The sequence below is a fragment of the Megalobrama amblycephala genome, linkage group LG7 (genome assembly GCF_018812025.1).
Source record: "Megalobrama amblycephala isolate DHTTF-2021 linkage group LG7, ASM1881202v1, whole genome shotgun sequence".
Classification (NCBI taxonomy): domain Eukaryota; kingdom Metazoa; phylum Chordata; class Actinopteri; order Cypriniformes; family Xenocyprididae; genus Megalobrama; species Megalobrama amblycephala.
This window is the reverse complement of record NC_063050.1, coordinates 43664675-43686487: the sequence shown is the minus strand read 5'-3', so window position 1 is coordinate 43686487 and position 21813 is coordinate 43664675. Positions and strand designations below refer to the sequence as shown.

General features: G+C 37.0%; 1 protein-coding gene across 1 annotated transcript in view; it reads right to left on the bottom strand.

Moving 5' to 3' along the window:
* The window catches only part of dnah6 (dynein, axonemal, heavy chain 6), a 91222-nt gene that overhangs the window by 39835 nt on the left and 29574 nt on the right, over positions 1-21813 (bottom strand). Inside the window, exons 39-53 of the mRNA XM_048197639.1 lie at positions 21239-21382; positions 19332-19553; positions 19066-19213; positions 18824-18981; positions 17338-17469; positions 12446-12617; positions 10600-10746; positions 10012-10085; positions 9638-9792; positions 9262-9493; positions 6227-6379; positions 5941-6081; positions 2099-2341; positions 1688-1855; positions 1258-1493 (exon numbers count right to left, since the gene is read on the bottom strand). Of these exons, the coding sequence (XP_048053596.1) occupies positions 1258-1493; positions 1688-1855; positions 2099-2341; positions 5941-6081; positions 6227-6379; positions 9262-9493; positions 9638-9792; positions 10012-10085; positions 10600-10746; positions 12446-12617; positions 17338-17469; positions 18824-18981; positions 19066-19213; positions 19332-19553; positions 21239-21382 (2525 nt within the window). The remainder of the gene's footprint in view (positions 1-1257; positions 1494-1687; positions 1856-2098; positions 2342-5940; positions 6082-6226; positions 6380-9261; positions 9494-9637; positions 9793-10011; positions 10086-10599; positions 10747-12445; positions 12618-17337; positions 17470-18823; positions 18982-19065; positions 19214-19331; positions 19554-21238; positions 21383-21813) is intronic.

Sequence of the window (21813 nt, the reverse complement as noted above, 5' to 3'; positions counted from 1 at the left end):
TACAAGTTGAAAAGTTTGAGTGAGAATAGTTTGCAAGAGCACGAGTATAAACACAACAAGTATAAACACCAGGCATCCACCTCGAAATACAAGATAACATGACCGCATTTATTGGTTTCATCTGCTTGCTCTGTGGCTCCATCAATTTAAGATGTGGGGGAAAAAAGAGCAATGGCTTCCCCGATTGCAGCAACTTCCATTTTTATTACAGATATTTTGCGGCAATTTCCAGGAAGTTATGATTTTGTTCTCTTGAACCAGTGTTAATTTTGACAGCAAATTTTAATTTAGTTTTAGTCATATTTTAGTCTTCGGAACTGTTTTCGTTTTAGTCTAGATTTAGTTGACTAAAATCTAACAGTTGGTAAATTAGACAAAAATAAGAATAAATAAATACAATAGAACAAAGATACAAATGAAATAAACAGTGCTTTAAGTCCGTCAGATAGGTCTAACTTCTGTAAGTAATACTACCACCAGAAACTGAATAAAGTAATCAAATGTAAAATTCCTTGTATAAATCCTTATTAAAAGTTACTTTGTCAAGAGCAGTGAGTGACTTCTTTTTTTGTTGTTGTTGTTTGAATTAGCATTATGCATTCACTTCAAGAACAAATGCAAGGATCGAATGATACACATCAGATTTTCTCCTAACTGTCTACTTTCACTTAAGACATAATCGGCTGTTTAAATGAATACTTTCCAAACAGGCAGTTTGATATATGTTTGTGCGTATTTGTCCTTTCAAGCGCGATAAGAAGTGAAAGAGAACTCAATTCAGCACTTGTATGCTGTCAGAGCAGCGGCCTTCTGTGTGCGCATTTCGGATGTGAGCACAGAAATCCATTCCGAATTGAGTCTTCTTGTGCTTGAATAGTGTAAAATCGCTCTGTTTAAATTGGCAAAACAAGTACAAAAGCATGATAAACTTTTCATCAGTTCCTTCAACTGTCCCGGGCCATTGTGCATTTCCTGGAAAACCCACACTACCGAATGTTTTGAATGCGAATTACCCCTTAGCAGATTTTGACTCTTATAGTTTTCGAGATGATAATTAAATAAATAAAAAATGTTGTTGAAGAAAACTATGACAAAAATTTTGGTGCATTATTTGCAAACGTTTTATGCGATATTCCAATTTTGTGCAAAAGATAAACTTTGGATTGAAACATAGCTACTGTTAACTCGTGTCTGGGTCTAAGGACTCCTTCATGCAAAACTAAATATAATACAATATAATATAAAGATAAAACTCACTTGTTGCTGAGCAGGATGCACACCGCCTCCATCACAGTCATGACGAGGTCTGGTGGTTTGGTGAAGACACGGATCTCTGATATGTCAGCTTTATCCAGGGCATTCAGGGCCTTGTTGGCACTGTCGAGTGCAGGCAGAGCCTCATCCAGATCACGTTGTGCATCGTCCGCGATGGCCTGAGTCTCTTCTGCCTTTACCTTAGCTAAAGCTTCATCCTCTTTCACAACCCTACGCACCTACGGGTAAAGAGGTCAATAAAAGCAAATGTTAACTGTTATACCCTTAAGATCATTATTGAGTACATTTTATGGAAAATAAAAAAGTAATAATTTGTTTTGGGACTTTCAAATTGGACATAACATTTAAAAGTGGAAAAAATAGAATTATATACAGGTATATATACAGGTTGTATTATTATTAATACACACACCTGGTCAGCGTTTTCTTGGTCCACAGCGAGCTTCTCCATCAGAGCATTGACATCGATCGATTTCTGTTCAAGCACAGGTTCCAGTGCAGAGAGGTCTTGCTTCATCTTCTCAACTACTTCATTTGTCTCCAGCAATTTAGTAAGACCATTTTTCACACGATCTCGAGCCTATGCAAACAAATCCATGTTACATTCTAAACATTTCTTTCTTTGTCTAGCTCAGATGAGTCCTTCACTCTAATAAATTATCAAGTTGCAAAATCCATTAATTCAATATTTAAAAAGGTAACAACCTTTTGTCTTGAAATTAATTGGAAAAGAGTGTTATGAGTTCATAATCTTAAGTAATAATGTAACAACATCAAAGAGTTATGTATCTTGCATCACTCATCCATAGCTCCGCCTCCTCACCGCCTGCAGCTGTTGTCTCTTTTCTCCCAGCATGCTTAGGTACAGGTTAATGAGCTCTAAATAGGAGGTGGGTGTGGTGTAGTAGTGTCTGCGCAGTTCAGAGTAAAAACGTTCTGCCATGTCAGTCACGCTAACATGGATCTCCACACACATCTCTGAAAAGCACTGCTTCATCTCCTCACTGCCAAACTCCACATTCTGGAAGAAGGTCTGGGACACAGAAAGCAGAGCTTCACGAGGCCACTGAAAAATAAACATGAAAAGAAATAGAAAATTTGCCACATAATTTTTTTAAACATTTCACAGAGCGAATTGCACATAGCAGTTGTTTACAATTGCCATTGGACTGGAAAGATTAGCTTTGGATTTGGATTGGTGGTATGGTCCCGTTCTGAGCAAGAACTAGCATGGATAAGAGCAGGGAGAGCAGCGATAACCCCCCTCAGGGTACACAGAACAGAACCAACATAAATGTATTGCAGATGTTACGCACGCTGCGTGTGCATCATGTTTATGTATGTGTGGTAGTCTTGTCTTGTGTGTTCAGCAGATATCATTAATGTCAATATTTTGAAGGTGGACTCAGTAGTATTTCAAATACATTGTTTGGAAGTTAGTCGGGCCGATACCAACAATAAACGTGTAACCAATCAGCATTATGTTATCTAGGACCCACGTTTATATTAGAAAAGATTTCCAGTGCTGGAGAGAGCTAAGTGGGAAGGCCTGAAAACAGATGCGGAGGCTGCTTTGATCCCGCTACTCACGTGAGCACACTGGGTTTTGATGGTCTAGAGCTACTGTGCTGTTTGCAACTAACAACAAACACTTTGTATTTACTCTTGTGTACTGTGCGTTCATTTTTTGTGCTTCCTTGTCATTTGTTCATTATCTGTGCTTTATTTTTCGAGAAGCATTTTGTTGCGCGTCAGCTGTGATAAACAGACATCCATTTGCATTGTGTGTATAACAGTGGCCAGCTAGTGAGAGTTTTGCTGTTAAACTACTGCACACTGACGACCGCTAGAGAATGCAGTGTTTAGAATCATTGTTACTGCACTCGCCTCGCATGCCAGCAGCGATCGGGCCGGGGTTCGAGACTGACTCGGAGCAGGCTGGTTAGGATTGGAGTGTGAGTTTTGGAGGCCGAGCAATGAAGAGAGGGGTTTGTTTGGGTTGATTTCAAATATCAACAATGTCCAACAGCATTGTTCAAATTCTACTTAGAGCACCTTTAATGTCCAACATAATACAAGAAATTAGTCTGATTCAAAGGGGAATCAGATGCCAAATCCTGACCGGATGAGGAGGAGGAGCTGGGGATGGAGGAAGGTAATTAGCTGCTGAGAAACGCGATAGCTTCTGATAATGCTGAAAGAGCTTAAATATATGGATGCTGTGATAGGCGTCGTATCCCTATAGGTAGACGTGAGTCACCTGAGAGTCAGCTGATGCAGGCTTGACTGAAGTGACCTGCCAGAACTAACACTACGCTTGATAATTCACATTAGGGTCTGTAAATATGGACATACTTTTAATTTTCTAGATGCGCTATTCCTTTAAATGTTCATTTAGTTTTCCTGACATTTTATATGATATATTGGCTTCCACACACCAAATATAGAACAAAAATAGCATGCAGATTGCACTTAAGACAATATAATAAACTATTCTTTCATTTCATTCAGCAAGAACCAAACCGGTCACCTTGAAATATGTGGAGCTTGTGTGAGCATGTGTGTGTATACACAAGTAAACAAACACGAGGTGATGTAAACAAATAAGCAAATAAAGGCAGGGTGAACAGCCGTATGGGCTCACTGCTTAACGCTAATGAGCAGCTGCAGTTGGCCAGCACAGAGCCATACATCACAGCCACAAACACAACACTAGAACTGACAACACAACAAATAAAATCAACAATCTACATGCAAATGCACTACACACACTTTATAGTAATTAGCAGAACACCTCATTCTACCTAACAGCCCACAGAGGTCAGTCAAAATGTTCCTCATAAGATAATAGAATGGAAAAAAAAGAATAAAGGCAAAAAGAGATTAAAGGGATAGTTCACTGTAGTGTCTGGACCAATCAGACACACAATTATTCATTACATTTAATGAATTATCCAGAAACTTCTGTGAACCCATCCCCCTAAAACTGCAACTAGCATCCCAAACGTAGCTAACACAGAGGCAGAACTTTGTGTCCTGTTACAGGACACAGAAAAATTGATGAGAACTTTTATGATCAGAAAGAATTTTGCAGAGACTAGTGACTCTGACTTCATTCTTTCTGAGAAGGACAAATAAACCCTCTTAATCCTATATATTCTATATATAACCACTTGAGAAATGTATAAACATGTAGCCAATTTTCCCATCTCATGACTTTCCTTTTATAGGCTTTATTCTATGTATTAATTCTCTCTTTTGAACTATTTTGGTATTAATGTTCCAGAGTTGCAAATTTATAGTTAACTGAAATCACATGGGTAGCATGTTTGGTATCTACGGACTCCAACTTTCGTGGAAAAGTATTGTCCATGAAATTGCTTGCATTTAATCTTCACAACCCCATTGTGCACCAAGACTTGTCAGACCATTTGAAGGCATATTCGTAGAATTTCTTGCAACACATATTTTGAGTTCATTTGAGTTAATTAATTATTCAGTTTGGTCTCATTTCATAACTAACAGTGTGACAAATATCTGAAAATAGGTTTCTATGATTTTTTTAAGAACAATCATTTTAAAAATGTCTGAACAGTAGTTGAGGAGATACATAACCATTCATCATGGTTTCAACAAAAATATTAAGCAGAACAATCATTTTCAACATTGATAATAATAAGTAATGTTCCTACACACCAAGTTAGCAATTTAGAATGATTTATGAAGGATCATGTGACTCTGAAGCCTGGAGTAATGCTGAAAATTCAGCTTTGCCATTAAAGGAATATATTACAATTTAAAATGTCTTAAAATAGAAAGAGAGTTATTTTAAATTGTAATAATATTTCACAATATTATTGTTTTTACTATATTTTTGAACAAATAAATTGAGTCCTGGTGAGCATAAGAAGCGATACAAATCTTTCCGACCCCAAACAACATACATCACATGTCTATAACAACATACCTAATGCACAAAAACAGAAACAAAACAAAACAAAAAAAAAGGGGACCATATGACATAACACTGCAATAACACAAACCAACATTGGGTTAATACAATATGTACAGTACTTTGGAGTGCAAGTTAGCAATAGAATACAATCAATATTAACCACATATACGTTCAGTAAAAGTAGGGTTAATGTAGTGCACATTATAATATATACTCTGAAGCATTCTGATCCTCCTCTATATTGTTAATATCCCCATGTTCAATAAACATTAAACAAGTTTATGCAAACATACAAACAGCAAAAATCAGTGCCGAACGCTATTTGCATGACGTATCTGTGACCCGTTTAAAACTCTGCTTACCATATAATGTTAATTTACCAACCAACAGTATAGCACTAATTTTTGTGAATAAGGCACTATCTGCACCCATAGTGATTTTCACCCAAAAGTATTTCAAAGAGAGGAAATGTGTGCGTCAAAAAGAATAACAATTACTTAACTTAAATATGCACAGTGAATCACTATTCCAGCACATATGTCTGGTTAAGTGTGGTTGTACAGCATAGAGCAAGGTTTCGCAGGTGCAGCGTTTTAGTGGTGAAGTTGTTTAATGAATTCAATTCTCAGTGATTTTGGTTTGAAGAAGCAGAAGTAAGATTCTGTCTGAAAGGAAGAGGGAGTGTTAAAAGAGAGGAGGTGGATTCTCACCTGTACAAACCAGTCGATGGTGCAGCAGTTAACTAGTGAGGGGAACATGCGGCAACGTGAGCGGAACGAGTCGCCCACAGGGCTCATACACAGCACTATATGCAGCTTCTCACGCACACGAGAGATAAAGAATTGGAAGACCTAAAGACACAAAGACACAAACAAATTAGGCAACTGACCTCTAAACAGAATAGTAGAGCAGCTAAGAATACATAGTGAGGATCTGCACATTGTTTTGGTTAAGGTCATATTGCAAGATTGGATAGTTATTGGTTGTATCATGTACCTCATCCCTGTTTCCATCAGAAATGCCGGCCTCTTTGGCCTTGGGGCTAATGGCAGCCAGCACCTGTTTTAGTTCATCCTTCTCAAAGAGGTTTGGTACTTCCCCAGAGTTCAGCATGTTATTAATGTCCTCAAGGAACTCTTCCACCACAATCTGAAGCAGATGAGAAAAACAAATCGCATGGTCAAACAACATCATTCGGCCAACTAAGGGTTAAATGTTCTGGAGCATCACTATCAAGAACTAATGCCATTTGGCATCATTGATTTCAAATCTGGTATGTCTTTAAACACTGAGTTTGAATATGTTAATTTTCAAATGAGATATTGAAGCAGAGAGGACTTAATTTTCATTCTGTTCCTCACTCAAGCCAATCACACACTCGTGGGTATTTATGGTATAAAATTTAAACGAAAATGTCACACACCCTCTAAGGGCAAATTTGAAAAACAATGTTTTGACAGTGAGTGACTCTCTATCAAAAACACTGAGGAGTATATACTCCCTTAAGTCTATCCAAACACTCAAATAAATGACATTTAAAAAGGCTTATGCAATCAAACAGCCATACAGATGGGCACACATGCACACCTCACAACATATATCTTATGTCTACAGCACCAGCCTGTCTCTGCCCATGAAATAATTTAGGGGTCATTACTGCTGCCAAGCCTGTATGCTGAATCACAAAGCAGTAGCATTCTCTGCTTTCATGAGACAGTATTACAGCACTGGCAGAGGGCCTGGAGTCATAACAGAGATGACCTACTGTCTAATCCACAGCTCAGAGAAAACCTCTGTGCATTCAGATTCATATCAGGATATCAAAAAATCATAACTTGTGAATTGGATACAGGAGGCTTTGGGAGAGGTGTGGTTTTGGGTTACACTGGGGCAAACATTCCAATTTATAAAACCTTATTTTAATTCACATCAATCAAATCTTAAAACCAAAAAAAAAAATCGTATTAAAAAAAAAAATGTGTAAACTGGCATCGAAATGACATTGAAGACATAAGGACAATGGCTGTTGCCTCTGCCGAAAGGACAGAATGGAGCAGAAATGTCATGGATGCAGATCCTTTTGTGGGACACAAATTCAAAATGAGCCAACATTTATATCTCATCTTTTCTTCTACATAATATATTCTATGTACAGTCAGTGTTTGGGACTGAAAATACGTATGCATGTATGTATGATTTTACATAAATTTTCAAAGTAAACTGGACAATAATGAACACAATATTGGATATTTAATGTGAATGTACTTAAAGGGTTAGTTCACCCAAAAATGAAAATTATTTCAATAATGACTCACCCTCATGTTGTTCCAAACCCGTAAGACCTCCGTTCATCTTCGGAACACAGTTTAAGATATTTTAGATTTAGTCCGAGAGCTTTCTGTCCCTCCATTGAAAGTGTTTGTACGGTAGACTGTCCATGTCCAGAAAGGTAATAAAAACATCATCAAAGTAGTCCATGTGTAAGTGGGTTAATTAGAAGTTTTTGAAGCATCGAAAATACATTTTGGTAGACTGGGTAAACTCAGCCTGATCTGCCGGCGATTTGATTTCCCCCGGCAACTCAGTCTGGAAACCCGTACATTCATTTCTGCTGCTTCTGTTACACTTTTGCGGGAACCAATCACAGACTGGCTTATCCACCTTGCTCGCTATTGGCGGGTACAGAGCTCTTTCTATGGCTCTGGGTGGGTATAACACGATGACGTCTCTCGCACGACCGTCAATCCAATTCCTTTTAACCTCTCAACGATGCTAAATGACTTTTTTAGTTTAGCAAACAAATCGCTCGACTGGGTGTAAATACCACTCACTTTCATGTTTTTTGCACAACCTGCAAAAATCGCTCGATGCCACTGCTGCTTCTGCAAAAAGCTGATCAATGCTACAAACCAATACAAATTAAACCTGTCTGGAGTTTTCGCATCGTTCTACAAAAGTACATCACCCGGATCGTTGATCTGATTGGTTGAAGGACTATCCAATTGCGTGAATAATGCTCGTTGATGACGCCTCTTGTGCAGTAGAAAATACATACAGACTCCCCAGACCAATGTTCAATTTTAAATTGAGCTTGGTCTGGTGATAGCCAGACAAACATTTTGGTCCAAAAATAACAAAAACTACGACTTTATTCAGCACTGTATTCTCTTCCGGGTCTGTTGTCAATCCGGGTTCACGACTCCGCAGTGACGCTGCTGACGTAAGACGCTGCTGACGTGTTATCCGGTGCGCCCGAGCTTCGTTTACAGTCTGAGGGAGACGCACGCTGTATTCAAGCTATTCTACATTGTTTGTATTTTGGTATTGCTATATTTTTTAAAATGGTGCGTAAGTGTGCATGTCGCGGATGTCCTAATCGCCAAAAACAACGACGTAAAAGTGCATTACCAACGCCGACAGATGAAAGGATTCAATGGAATCAATTCAATGGAAAGGATTCCGGAAGAGAATACAATGCTGAATAAAGTCGTAGTTTTTGTTATTTTTGGACCAAAATGTATTTTCGATGCTTCAAAAACTTCTAAATAACCCACTGATGTCACATGGACTACTTTGATGATGTTTTTATTACCTTTCTGGACATGGACAGTCTACCGTACATACACTTTCAATGGAGGGACAGAAAGCTCCCGGACTAAATCTAAAATATCTTAAACTGTGTTCCGAAGATGAACGGAGGTCTTACGGGTTTGGAACGACATGAGGGTGAGTCATTAATGACATAATTTTCATTTTTGGGTGAACTAACCCTTTAATCATTTCCCATTTTTATATTCAGAATTATTTTGCAGTCATTCAAGTTAATATATAATAAAAACACTAATAATTTAAAAGTTATTTAAATGTAATCTTTAACAAATCTCAAAATGAATATTCATACTGTACATTATTATATTGTGAGGAACAAGTTCACTTGTTACATTTAAAATGACTGATTTTAGTTTTTATTTAGACAAAATTATATTGAATTGTAATCGACCATTTATTGGCAGATCTCTCTTTGGTTGTACCTGAGTGTCTGTAAAGAGGAAGACCATGTCCTGGCCTTCCACACCTGCCATTTTGTAAAGTTTACGCAGGTCATCGTGGAAGCTCTCATAATTATAACCACGGCTCAACTCAATCTGAAAGCAGCGGTAACCACACATGTGAGCAGCCAGACGTGTTAGAGATTGCTTTCCTGTGCCGCCCACACCAACCAATAGGGCATTGCCACGTTCTTGCCGAATCATGCGGGCGATTCTGTTGGGGAAAAAAAGAAGGTCAACTGGGTGGATGAAAAAACATTCCATTAGTAAACTAATCCTGATGTCCTCGCTAAATGGAGAGGTCATCTGAACACCTGCTTTTGTGATCACCAGATGAAAAGACAAGCTGCTTGCTTACCGAGACACGTGTTCAATGGCATCTTGGAAGAACACAAGCTTGGTTTCCTTGGCAAAGGTCATGTTGTAGTCATCCAGGTAGTCCTGCAACACCTGGCGAATCTTTTCCATGTCTGTTAGATCCTCATAGACACGGTCAGCCTTGTCTGCTCCAACCTGCACAAAATGCATTCAATAATTTAAGAAAAAATACTATCTAAACATAATTAAATCAAAATGGACCCTATTCAAAAAGATGACGATTGCTCTAACTAGCTAAATGCTGCTTTAAAACAGTAAAATGTAAACACAGAGAAGCAATCTACAAAGAAAATATAAAACAGTGACAGACTGACAGATGCAAAACAGTCAGAACAATCCCCAAATTACTTTTACCTTGATGAAATCTCCAAAAATGATGGGCTGATTCACAAAGTACATTGGCTCTATGTTTATGCTGAAATATTTACCTGTTGGAAAAAAGGAGCAGTTCAGGGCACTGAAGTTTACTGTAGCAAAAGGGTGACAGATTGGGAGCAAAACAAGAATAAATAGATAATTCTGATAAGTCACTGCAAAATGAGAAGGATTATAATCTTGCTTTAATCTGACCTATTTGCCTCTATCTAGGAAGTTAAATTTCATAAACTAATGTTTGAAAAATTATTTTAAGGCTGCAATTATGAGTTGAACTATAAGTATGAATTACAATTATCATTTTACAATATCAGCATATGCAATAAAACAGCTTTTATACATCATGACGCAGCTTTGAAAAATAAAAATATAATAATAATAATAATAAATAAATAAATAAACCTGTTTATTGACTTTGAGGCCAAATTTTCCCTCTATTCACCTACTGAAAGACATTTCAGCATATACTGTATTGAGATATTCCATTAAGAATATATGCTTTAACATTTATCTGGACTAAGCTCCCCGAGATTAACAGTGAAAATGATTCAAGGGTCAGATGCTTACTGGCCATCTCAGAGATCATGGTATTGAAATAGCTCTTGTCCTCATTGTTGATGAGTCGATCGTGGAAGACACGTTGACACTCGTGACAGAACAAACGGAAGATCTGGGTTTGATCTCTCACTGTAGTTGGCTCACACTGCAACATACCTATACAGAAGCACACACATGCATAGGCAGAGAATTAATATGATTTTCTTTACCGTTAATACAGATTCTTCATTATATCTTTAATTTTATAACAAGAATGGCTGCTGGTAAAGAATCAATTCTGTGTCTACAGATCAATGAACAGTAAGAGATGAACTTGTCTGTGACATTTTGTTAATAAAAAACATAATCAGATGGGGTTTGTGCTGACTGGTTTTAGTTTACATTGACAGTATTCCTATTGTGAGTCTCCAATTTAGCCCCTGGACAGGTCCTGAACAATAATAATAATAAAAAAAACATTTTTACAGCCCACAAGTCTCCTTTCAAATTATGAGAGAGCATTTTTATTGGTCATTCGGGAGCTCCAAAACAAAAGAAGCTCTTTACAAGCCCTTGGTGTATTTAAGCACAAGAGATGCCAAATACTCTGGGTAAAAAACAAAGTCCCTTTCAGGCAAGTCATTTCACTCAGCGGCGATCTTTGAAACGCCTCTCGGGCAGCTATATCAGTCATGCAAATGCAGCTCCAATCTGTTTGAATGTGGAAACATCAACTTCTCCAGAGCTGTTCACCAAGGTTACAATTAAATTTCATATTTGAAATGAAATCTGACAACAACTGTCTCATAGTTTTGCTCAAAAAATTGCATTTTCTGGCTAGACCAGCAAATGCGCAAGCGCAGTCCTAAGTACGCATCTTGGCAACCCTGTCTGTTTCTACCCACCCTTTTCCTGAGTAAACTATTCCAACTTCCATTTGGATGCTGTCCTGTTCCAGTCTCCACAGGAACACATTATCAAAATGGGGTAAAAAAAGCATCTGAATAAACTAAACAGAAACTTGTTGAACATTACTAAAAATAAAAAAGTATGCAGAGTTAATCTGTCCTGTTGTCTGCCACATAAAATAAATAAACTGAAGAAATTCTTGGAAAGTACATATTTTAAACACCAGCAAATCTGAACAGAATGTCTGTATACTGCGCCGTATGCCTTGCATTTTATGCTAGACTGGAGAAAATGAAAATAGAGTTAAAATACTCCCCAAAGAGGGTATATGTGCACTCTAATCATTTTGGGAACAAAATCCCACGAACTTCATCCCGATCAGGAGCTGCATGTAGGATATGAGCGCTCATGTTTTCAGTAACTTCGGACAGCTTTGTGTCATCTATTCACTTGTTTAACTTTAATGAGTGAGGAGCTGACAAAAGACAGTCTTTCCTACACAATAAAGTGATGGCACTGTGGAGCCATGTGCTTTTTAAACCATTTTCATTGGTTTAACATCTCGGAAAATACAGATACATTTGACTAGAAAGACCGTAAATGTAAAGCATCATTCCAGTACGAGTTGGAAGAGACTTGCGCGTTCAGAAAAAGGTGGATAGCAACTGGAGCTTCTAACGGCAGATGCAGTAATGCAATGACTTTACTAATTGTTGATTGGCTCTTTTCCTTTGAAGGCGGGACTTATTCCACCATACTGCGCGTTGCACTTTCTCCCATTCATTGTAACATGAGTACACAGTCTTTCTATAAATAAAGTCTTTGGTAAAAAGGCTATGAGTTGTATTGTTTTGGATGCATTGTGATTTTAAAGGTTTTAAATTATGTGTGATACATGTAAATGGCAGCCCTTGTAAGTTCTTTGCAAATGTAGGTGTGTGTTCGTACACTTGTCTGTGTCTCTTACCTTGCACACATTTAGAGAGGTCTCTAAGGTTGAAAACGTAGTGAGATTTTGCTGGCGTAGGCAACAGGTCTATACTCATTCGATGGTAGATCTCAACAGCAGCATCCACAATGTTGTCAGCTGACTGCTTCACTGCTATGGGAAATTCATTCAGGAAACCCCCTAAAATTGCCTATAAACATGCATAAATAAGAACAGAATCAGAGTGCACAGCAAGTGTAGAGTTTAGGACAGTAATATTTCTATAAAGTTTGTAAAGACCTTTACCACTATGGACAGCTCTAGCATTGACCAGTTTATGCTCTCAGACTGTCAGTTTAAAACCATGGACAACTCCAGCTCACAGACTGTGGCTTCAGAACCTTGGACAGCTACGTTGCCTAATGAGCTACTCTGCTGTCAACTTTCTATATAGGAAGATAATAGAGATATGGAGAACTGCATATTTTAAAACTCAACTAGTCAGGGGGTTGTCTTAATGAGGAAGCCCAATTACACATGTTAAGGGTCATGTCTACTGAACACAATTCAGATGCTTGAAGGATTCTTAAGGGATGTTCACATAATACGAATTCAGCTAGACAGACATGCAAAATCATGGAACAGAACAGAACCTGACATGTGTTCTTAAAAATAAAAGGCTCAGAACTGTCTTGAATTTATTGTTGAAAGGTAGTTACAAACCCGGGATGCAAAAGCTGTGCTTTGATTGTTGTAGTGACTGGGCTTTAAATGCAATGAGTTTAGAGATAGAACTTATCTGAAAGAATTTTAGCATTAGTCCTGGCAGTCCGACAGATGTCAACAGACTTTGACATCAGCATGTTGCTAAAGCTAATGCGACACTCTAGTAAGCAAAAACTGCATAACACAATGAATATTTGGCAAAATAGTCCAATTGAATTGAAATATTTTTTCATTGAGTTTGTCACAATGCACTCTGGTATTGACTTATCTAAGAAGGATATGAAATGCTGCCTTAAATTTTGGCCAACACATGGTATCGGCATCTTAGAACACTAATTATGTTGCCAACTGGTGGATCCAAAATGGCCAGTATTCATATTCATGCATTTTATTCATATTTCATGTTAATCATTTAATTATTTATGGTTTATTATTTATAATCTTTGATTTCATATATTCATGTAATCCTACTTCATATAATAATCCTACTCATTTATGGTTATTTTTCATTCTATTTTCATCTTCTCAAGGTATTATTGTTTGAGAGTATGTTTGCTATATTCAGTAATACAATGGTTACGTCAGTTTGACTTTTTCTTATTAGACCAAAACATAAGTTTTGGGTGTAAGTTTAATTTTTTGCTCTATTCCTTCTACTCTTTCTACTTCTACTTCATCTCTTCTACCTCTCCTTTAACTCCCTTGGGTCGGCGGTCATGCCGGCATGATCACCGCGTTTTTTTTCTAACCGGTGTGAAAGAGACTCAAAATACTCTGTCAATGTTGCACATACAATTAAGAGTTATAGACCATTTTAATCTGTGGAATATCTTCTTTTATTTGTGTACACTCAGAGTAACAACAAAATGTTGTGCTTTTTGTAAAATAAAGAAAACTAACATGATGCGTGATCTCTCGTCTCCCTCTGAACGAACTCCAATTTGATAGTTCTCAGAAAATTAACTGTAACTTAGTGAATACTAATCACAAAAAAATTAGACTTATGTCTAAAAAAACATTGAAATGTCAGGTTTTAAATCGTGTAAGTCAAATCGAAAACAAATATTCTGTGTTTATGTAATCTGTATGAAAAGAGAGCCATGTCAGAAATCCGTGATTCAGCTCATTATCCGCTAATGCGGCCACGCCCATGGAGGGAGCGCTATTCAGACGCAAATTCAGTCAATACATGCATTCATCGTCTCAATCGTGTATTTATTGTCTTGAAAAGTGTTTTGAATAGCCATAGTTAGCGATCTCTGGCCTCTGTTAGTTCGGTTAGTTCCTGGATTGCCTATTCTTCTTTAGTGCTCAGGCATTTGTGGACAAAAGGGGCAGAGCGCCCTCCGGCTGCAAGTATGAATTGAAAACACAGTATCCAGCACTCATAGTAATGACAATAAATCCTGAATAAATATTACTCCTCTGTATAGAAAATTGACAAACATATGAGAATCCATCAATATTTCTCCAAATGTGCATGCTTTTAAGCTAAAAGCCTATATGAAATGCCATAGAGGAAACATAACTGTTCAGACACTTTGCATCACAGAAATACATTATATTTTAAAGAATATAATAGAATACCATTATTTTAAATTGTAATAATATTTCACAGTATTGCTGTTTTTTCTGTATATTTGATTTACAACATGATGAGATTTGAGACATGCTCAACGGAGGGTTTTTTCACAGCCTACCTGTCTGAAAGAGCTCATTATTTAAGCAGGTCATTAGAGATCTTTATGCGATTCTTTTGTCTTCTCAGGTGAGAATCACCCATTATCCATGATTATTCACGCCTCCATGCATACTGTGTTTCTCGACCAAAGATGTTTTAGAAAATTTAAATCTCTCTATTGTTTTATATGAACAAGCAGGCAGCATAATTTTTACCTCAGTTTGATGCAAAAACTCTAGTCTACAACCTCAAATACCCAGAAGTCTTGTGAACAAAGATTTAATATATATTTTTTGGCTTTATTTCAGTGACTTAAGTTTTTTGTTTTTTCAATAACCACGCATAAACGTTATTCCTTCAAAAACACAAACATGTACATACATCAGGGGTACTCAACAGGCGGCCCGCGGGCCGCATCCGGCCCGTCAGCATTAAATTTGTGGCCCGCATCATGCTACATATAAATGTATTTTTATTATAATTTGCGTTCAAAATTAGCGTGAATATTACTTCGTTTTTTTACACGTACTACACAAGGGTAGGCGTACAGTGCGCGTGACGCTGTAATCATCAGCAGAGAACGCTTATAGTGTACGCGCGCAGCACAGTTTTTCTAACCGCAAAGAACAATAAACTGAAGGCACTTTGCAAGCGCGCATTGAATAGTTTTTGCTCTAATTTAGTTTGTCCACAAGGTGTCAGCACTGAAACGGGCTGTTGTTTCAGTCTGAAAAGAAACGAAGACAGAACAAGAGTAACAACAAACACAATAGCCGACCGTGTTGAAGAGCGCTCGTTTGAGGGGATTAAAAGACCAGCAACTCTAATTTTTAGCAAGTACAAAGACATTTTATTGTAACTATTTGAGCGAAAAAGACTAGACAAGCATGAATCTCTCTAGTGCGCATGTGTCAAGCACATAGACGGTCGAGCACTTGTATTCGTGAACGCCATCAAAGGCTCGAGACTGTGCGCGCAAGTAAAAAACAAAGTAACCTTATTTTTCCATGATGAAATGCAGTTGACATTCCTCAAACTTTGCAGTGTGTAAGTTGCCGAGCAGCATGAAAAACAAACCTTTTATTCTTAATGTTAATGTGTTATAAACAGAAAGCAAGCAGAGAGTTCTCCCATTACAGATCTGTCATCACATCATTGAGCTCACGGAAAATATCTTATTTATCATGTTTACAACGTTGGTTATAGTTAGATAATTCATAAAATTGTGATTGAACATTAAAAAAAAGAAAAAAAATATTTTTTTGATTCTGACCAAATTAAAAGGTAGGTAATAATAATACAAATAATAAAACATTTATTCTCTGAGTATAAATAGGTGCTGTAAAAAGTGTTAAAAAGGTGCAATGGAGTATAAAAAGACTATAAAAAAGTGCAATGTTTTCATCTTATGGACAAACCCTCATCAGCCAGTGAACAGCCAGACCTTAAAAACTGAACTTTTAGTAAATAAACAGTAAAACTACAAATATTGTCTTAAGTAGGCCTAAATAAAAGTCTTACGATCCAAGTTATAATTTGTGGCCCTTCGCGTTTCATTTGGTTAAAATGCGGCCCTCTTGGCCTCTGAACTTGAGTACCCCTGACATACATGTTCCTCACATATTATTGTAGCCTAGTTTGTGCTGAATACAGTGTAATGACACTTTTTCCATTAATATGTTTATGAACAACTGAAAAAAGCACAAATGTCAGGGCATGTCAAAACTTCTCCAGGGTCCCAAAAATCCTCAGACCCCTGAGGGTTAATTCTGCAAATATCTTACTGCTTTTCTTTTTTCTTTCTCTACACTCTGATCTTCGCAAACTTCATCTGTTAGATACTATACTCTGGATTTTATTATAAACTATTATTTACTTGATTAATTTGTTTATCTCTATAATTTTACACTTTTACTTAATAAATGTATTATTCCGTATTCAAATTTGATCTCTGACATAATCATTGCTGGATTGCTTGGATCTCATTGCATCACCTTCCTTTTCAAAGAGCTGTAAATACTAGTGAAGTATAGGTAGGCAGCTCACCAGGTTTTGCTTAAGTTGGCTCAAGATCATTGCCTTTTCTAAGTCAACTGACAGATTCAGATTTTGATGTCTCCACAGTCATCAGGCACAGCATGCAACAAGCTTTAAAGTCAACATGAAACAGTGTTGGCTATCCACTGACTATCATGCATATATATGACATTTTTCCGAATGAAACAGATTATTCAATGAGTAAAAAAAGTAGAGCATGACTTGATTTTATCCAGAGGGACAAGACTGGATGTTACATACAGAATGGAGCCAGGTGGTTGGAGGGGAAATCATAATGTCAAATAAAAAGGAAAATTGTTTCAGATGCAGAGCAAGTTATTCATTTTTGATTCGTTTATTTGGAATAATGTGCACCAGTGACTTAAGCACAATAACACCAAGAACAAAGTAAATAGGTCAATTTTGATTTCATGTTGACTTTAAAAGTAAAATGTTCATTCAAAATGAGTGCTACCATATGTCTGACCTTAAAAATCTGTTTGAGGCTGTGCTCAGAGGGCGTTGGGAGGCACAGCATGCTGAAGTGGCGGATGAAACGAGGGGTCACAGGGTTACGACCTCCACCAGGAGGCGCACAGGCTGCGGCTATAGTCATATCCTTTAGGGAGGAGAAGGAGATAGGAGAAGGTGAATAAGTGCATATGAAAAAATATCCAAGGGACATCATTTAACTTTTTTGACACTTCCACTAATCTCATCAAATCTTTCCTAGAAGAAATTAATGTAATATTGATTACAACCCAAATTAAAATGAGAGCGTTCATGACAGCTTGAAACTTAATGACCAATTACTCTTCAAATGACAGAAAAATCATTCAGGAAATGTTGCTGTGTCAAAGTCAAAGCAGTGTCATATTCAACAACCAAAGAGCTACACTAACCCATATCAGTTTCTCCAAGGGCAAGGCTCACTTGAGTACCACAAATCATCCTTTTAAACCGCAACAGGTTCTCTTGTCATATTTCTGTCTTTTATTTTATCGTAACTCATATTTGAGATTGATGAGTATTGAGGTCGACTGCAACGTCTCAGATCACCATATTTCTCTGTAACCTTGCCAAATCGCATAAATGTCCTTGTTTATATTATGCACTTTTATCTTTGTTTGTACATGTGTATGAGTGTGTGTGTGTTTAACAAGCAAAGGGTTTACTTGATGCTGGTGTGTGAAAAATACATAATTAAGCATCTTTCCCGAGGTGAGACAACAATAAAATCAGAGCAGCTACTTCAAACATCAAGCATTAGTCCCGCTCATTATATGATAAACATTACAACATACAATATTTTCCAACCCGACAGAGAGAAAGAGAGGCAGAGAGTGAGAAAATGTTTAACGATTAAAACGCTTGATAAAATTGGATTGTGGTCCCTAAGGTTTCAATGCAAGCTACTGGTTTGTTGCCCAGGATTAGGGATGGGAATCTTAATGAAGGCAACAATTCTATATATATATAAATAACTCCAATATCTCCACCAATTAGTAATTAGACAGATTTAAGTCTCATTAAATACACATAACAGAGACTTGAATACACATAAAAACAATTTATTTTTACATGACAAAAACTCCAAGTGAGTCACGAGACTATGATAGATTTGTGAGCCAGATTAATTCAAAAAGTGGCTCATAAGAGTCATTAGTTCACAAATTAGACTGGAGTGGTTGTGCTGTATGTTTGTCACGTGATAACACTGTGGGAGCTTTTTAGTGTTCTGTTCGGCTTTCTCATGAAGAATGCTGACCTTCAAGAATCGAACAGAACTTCATAAAAACCACTCTGTTTATTTTTATTTATTTTTCCTTTAAAAAAAACAGTTATGAATAATAAATGGTTTTCAATTCCCAACCCTGGTCAGTAAAGTCAAACAAGGACAAATCTGTTAATATTTCTCAAGGAAACATGACACATGATTCTATTTTTTATGTGCAAGTATCTGTGTTGCTTACGTGTATCTCCTTCCAGAAGAACTTTTCTCTGTCATAGAAGCCGTGGAAGTCCTGAAACTGTCTGAGCAGCTCTATAGGGGGCTGAGAGCCATAACTGTCCAACTTTGGCATGTTCAGATCATCCACAAACACCACAATCTTTTTATTAGCAGGAGCACCTGAGATACATAAACACACAGAGATGATGATTTTGAGTATGGCAGTTTACACACCCACCATAATCGTATATAAATACCCCTCACCAAGTATATTCTTTCTCTTCTTCTCCAGTTTTGACTCAATGATTTCTTGGGTTCTGGCTGATGAAGTTTGGGCTGAGAAGTTGATGTAGACGGAGACATAACCTGCCTTTTCCTGGACACTGTTCAACAATGCCCGTGCCACAACAGACTAAAACACATGATAAGCCTAGTAAACAATTTTTTAGAGACGGAACATATAAACGGAAAATATAAAACTTTACTGCTTCACACAAACTTACATCACATTAAACACATGCCCGCCTTACCTTTCCCACTCCAGTGATGCCAGTAAAGAGGACAGAGTGATTGACAGACAGCAGTTTTTCCATCAGGTATCCATACCTCACCGTGTCTGTGGTGGGTACCAGCATCTCAAAGAAGGGCAGCTCACTGTTATAGCTAAAGGAAGGAATGATCCTCTCCCATGGCTCCAGACATTTAGTATCCAAGTTCATATACACGCTCCATAAATCACCTACACTGGGCAACTGTTATTGAGAGAGAGAGTTTACTCAAATATGTATTCCATTTAGAATGTCCTTAGAACACAAAAGGAGATGTTTAACAGAATATCCTGGCTGTTCTTTTTCATGAAATGAGGACAGGTATGTCAAGTTCCTAAAATAACAACGTAAAACACAATAAAAGTAGTCCATATGGCTATATTTCAGGTTTTCTCAATAGTTGTGTGTGAGAAACAATTTTGAGGATGCAAGAACCACTCACATTTTTTTCCTGACAATCTTCGCATAGTAGATAGAAGATATAGAAGATAGAAGATAAAACAAAGAAGATAGAACATAGAAGATAAAACAAAGAAGATAGAAGATAGAAAATAGAACATAGAAGATAAAACAGAAGATAGAACTTAGAACAGAACATAGAAGATAAAACAAAGAAGATAGATGATAGAACGTAGAAGATAGAACATAGAAGATAAAACAGAAGATAGAATGTAGAAGATAGAACATAGAACAGAACATAGAAGATAGAACATAAGATAGAACATAAGACAGACAGACAGACAGACAGACAGATAGATAGATAGATAGATAGATAGATAGATAGATAGATAGATAGATAGATAGATAGATAGATTCTGGTCTGTAAATTTGTCTTGGATGCTTTAACTGAATAATCATAAGGGGGTTTGTTCAAATAAGAATATTCAACAGTAATAGCAAGAGTCTGAGAACATAAAAGAAATGAATTGTTTTTCGTGAGCCTGTATTATAAGGTCACGTTCTAACACCCTTGTTCATCTCAAATTCACCACTTCCTTTTCTTCTGCTCTCTCCTCCTCCCCTCCTCCCTGGATCTTTCTGTCTTGCTCTGTGGAATACTAATAATGACACTCTCCACTGCATTCCGACCTTCTGAAATAAATACCACACCTTCCCTTAATCCTTATACAAATGTCTAGGGCATACTGTTTTTCTTCAATCTATTTCTCATTAAATATTCCTGAGGTCACATTTATGAATGTCACAAACACATGAGACGAGACATAGCTGTCTATATAAAAAGAATTGAACTAGTCAGGTGCTATATATAATTTACAATGACCTCTCAGTCAGGTTAATGTGCTCTTTTCAGGGTCAAAGCCCAGAGGAGGTTTGCAGTGTCTTCAATGTTATTGAAGTTATTTAACAGGAACAGCTACTGTAAGGCCATTGATAATTATCTTTTGAATTAAGTAAAATTATTAAAACATTATGGCTGCAGACCTGTAAAGAACTAAACATGTTCCTCCAAATCTTGTAGCACATAATGGTGTCTTTTCCTGGACAAAATGCTATTAGAAAACATATATGATTGTCATAAATTAAAGCAATAAAATAGAAATTCCCAGTTATGCTCATTGATAAATATCTGAGATTATTTCATGAAAGTGATATAATTAAATGTACCTATGCATTACATTTTACATTTTGTCCCTTTGGAATTATAAAGTTCTGGCATTTTTTTCTCAAAATTGAGTTATTCTGTGGCAAATTATTTACATTATGTGATTTTTCTTGAAGTTGTGTACATTTTGGGACTTTTTATTTAGAAAACAAAAAGGATCTGTCTACAAAGTCGAATGGAATGCAAAAACTGAAGCTCAATATCTCAAAACTGCTCAGAATGCAGATACAACCTTATAATTCCAAGGGGACGATTATTGATTTACTTTTGCATCACTGTTGTCCTCAAACTGCTGCCTGACGAAGGTGTCGAATGTGTCCCAGTGGCTGTCAATCAAATTCCCTCCCACTGCCCACAGGTAGCAAAACACAAACGTCTGACACAACATACTGCTCAGCTTGCTGGACTCCTGCAAACACATACAATAAATTAATAATAAATTGATACATTTGAATAAATTAAGAAGAAACCGGTCAAAGCAAAATGTTAGGTTTCCACCATACTGCAATTACTAGCAACTTGAAATTGTTACTCCTAGCTTATACTGCAGCACTACTGTACATCGATATGAGTGTGTTATGAGTGTGCAGCAGTTTTTGGGTCTGAATGTTCTGAACTGTGCTGGTCCAGGGTTTTGATTTGTGGTCCTCAACTTGCAACTCAAGTTCCTACTCCTCTCTAAATATTTAGATATTTCCACTTTTCTCTAGCAAAGGCGAGAATCAAACATTCAGATTGAAGTGGAAATGTGAATTTATTTTAATGCGTAATGGAGTAGGAAAGAATATATCTCTGCTACAAATAAATCAGAATTTCTCTTCAGGTTTATTAAGTTAACAT